Below are 2,304 nucleotides of genomic sequence, written 5' to 3'. Positions count from 1 at the left end.
CCCTGCTGTCCCCATTGTCCCCATAGCCATGTCCAGCACCCTGTCCCCTGTGTCCCCTCCCCCGGGCCAGTGTGACCCCAGGGTGACCCCGCTGTGTCCCCAGGGTGACTCTGCTGTGTCCCGAGGGTGACCCCACTGTGTCCCCATTGTCCCCACAGCCATGTCCAGCAGCACCGTGTCCCCTGTGTCCCCTCCCCCGGGCTGGTGTGTCCCCAGGGTGACCCTGCTGTCCCCATTGTCCCCATAGCCATGTCCAGCACCAGCTCTCTGCCCGCCCGCTGCAGCCTGGAGCGCGCTCTCCGCACCGTGGTGGATCTGTTCCTGTCCCCACAGCCATGTCCAGCAGCACCGTGTCCCCTGTGTCACCTCCCCCGGGCCGGTGTGACCCCAGGATGACTCTGCTGTGTCCCCAGGGTGACCCTGCTGTCCCCATTGTCCCCACAGCCATGTCCAGCACCGGTTCTCTGCCCGCCCGCTGCAGCCTGGAGCGCGCTCTCCGCACCGTGGTGGATCTGTTCCACCAGCACAGCGCTCGCCGGGACCACCTGGACCGGCTCAGCCTCGCCGAGTTCGAAACGCTGCTGAGGGAACAGGCGCCGTCCTTCCTGAGCGTCTGTGTGAGTCTGGGGGCCAGGGGAGGGCAAAAAGGGGGAAAAAGGGGGGTTTGGAGAGGTTTTTGGGATCTTCCTGTTGGGGTTTGGGATAAAATCCCGGCTCCTCTGGGGTTTGATTTGGGGTTAAAGGAGGGGGAAAGGAGGAGGGGAGGGGAGGGGTGTCCTGGGGCTGTCCAGGGTGGGGAAGGGTCCGTGTCCACTCGGGGGCGCTCTGTGTCCACTCTGGGGTTCTCTGTGTCCACTCTCTGGTGAGCTCTGTGTCCACTCGGGGGCGCTCCGTGTCCACTTTGGGGTTCTCTGTGTCCACTCTGTGGTGAGCTCTGTGTCCACTCGGGGGCGCTCTCTGTCCACTCTGGGGGGAGCTCCGTGTCCAGGGTTCCGTGTCCACTCCGGGGCTGGCTCCGTGTCCACTTTGGGGTTTGGATGAGCTCCGTGTCCACTCTGAGTGAGCACTGTGTCCACTCGGGGGCACTCTCTGTCCACTTTGGGGCGCTCCGTGTCCACTCCGAGTGAGCTCCATGTCCAGGGCTCCGTGTCCACTCTGGCGTTTGGGTGAGCTCCGTGTCCACTTTGGGGAGAGCTCCGTGTCCACGCTGAGTGAGCTCCGTGTCCACTCGGGGGCGCTCTCTGTCCACTTTGGGGCGCTCCGTGTCCACGCTGAATGAGCTCCGTGTCCACTTTGGGGGTGGCTCCGTGTCCACTCTGGGGGCTATGTGTCCACTCTGGGGTGAGCTCTGTGTCCACGCTGGGGGTCTCTCTGTCCACCTTTGGAGGAGCTCCGTGTCCACTCGGGGGCGCTCTCTGTCCACTCTGAGTGAGCACCGTGTCCACTCGGGGGCGCTCTCTGTCCACTTTGGGGCGCTCCGTGTCCACTTTGGGGTGAGCTCCGTGTCCACTCGGGGGCGCTCTGTGTCCACTCTTGAGGGCTCCGTGTCCACTTTGGGGTGAGCTCTGTGCCCACTCGGGGGCGCTCTCTGTCCACTTTCGGGTGAGCTCCGTGTCCACTCTGGGCATCTCTCGGAGGGCTCCGTGTCCATTTTGGGGTTTGGGTGAGCTCCGTGTCCACTCGGGGACACTCTCTGTCCACTCGGGGACACTCTCTGTCCACTTGGGGGCACTCTCTGTCCACTTTGGGGCGCTCCGTGTCCACTCCGAGTAAGCTCCGTGTCCACTCTGGAGGGTTCCGTGTCCACTCTGAGTGAGCTCCGTGTCCCCTCTGGGTGTCCCCGTGTCCCCTCCGGCCATGGAGTGACCGCTGCCCCCTCCCCGGTTTTAGGACCGGAACCAACCCGGGTACCTGAAGCGCCTTTTCGAGGAGACGGACCTGAACCGGGACAAGGAGCTGACCTTCGAAGAGTTCGCCACCGTGCTGGCCAAACTGGCCGACGACGCGCACCGGGTGAGCCACGGCTCGGAGCGCTGCGGGCCGGACCGGGACTGACCGGACACCGGACACCGGGGCTGAGCTGGAACCGGGCACCGAGCCGGGGCTGAGCCGGACCGGACACCGGACCGGACACCGGAACCGGGCACCGGGTCAGTCACGGCTCGGAGCGCTGCGGGCCGGACCGGGACTGACCGGACACCGGACACCGGACCGGACACCGGACCGGACACCGGGAACCGGGTCAGTCACGGCTCGGAGCGCTGCGGGCCGGACCGGGACTGACCGGACACCGGACCGGACACC

At 66.0% G+C, this 2,304-nt stretch overlaps 1 protein-coding gene across 1 annotated transcript; it reads left to right on the top strand.

Moving 5' to 3' along the window:
• The first annotated feature begins 438 nt into the window (after positions 1-438).
• Positions 439-2,069, top strand: LOC130588322 (protein S100-A7-like). Its single transcript, XM_057389257.1, has 2 exons — positions 439-617; positions 1,891-2,069. Exons 1-2 carry the CDS (start codon positions 447-449, stop codon positions 2,053-2,055), a joined length of 336 nt encoding a protein of 111 aa, XP_057245240.1. The 5' UTR covers positions 439-446; the 3' UTR covers positions 2,056-2,069.
• The last annotated feature ends 235 nt before the right edge of the window (positions 2,070-2,304 follow it).

The sequence above is a fragment of the Malurus melanocephalus genome, unplaced genomic scaffold (genome assembly GCF_030028575.1).
Source record: "Malurus melanocephalus ecotype Western Australia unplaced genomic scaffold, MMel_1.1 scaffold_4402, whole genome shotgun sequence".
Lineage (NCBI taxonomy): Eukaryota > Metazoa > Chordata > Aves > Passeriformes > Maluridae > Malurus > Malurus melanocephalus.
Note: the sequence above shows the minus strand (reverse complement) of the source record. Positions and strands in the feature narration are given on the sequence as shown.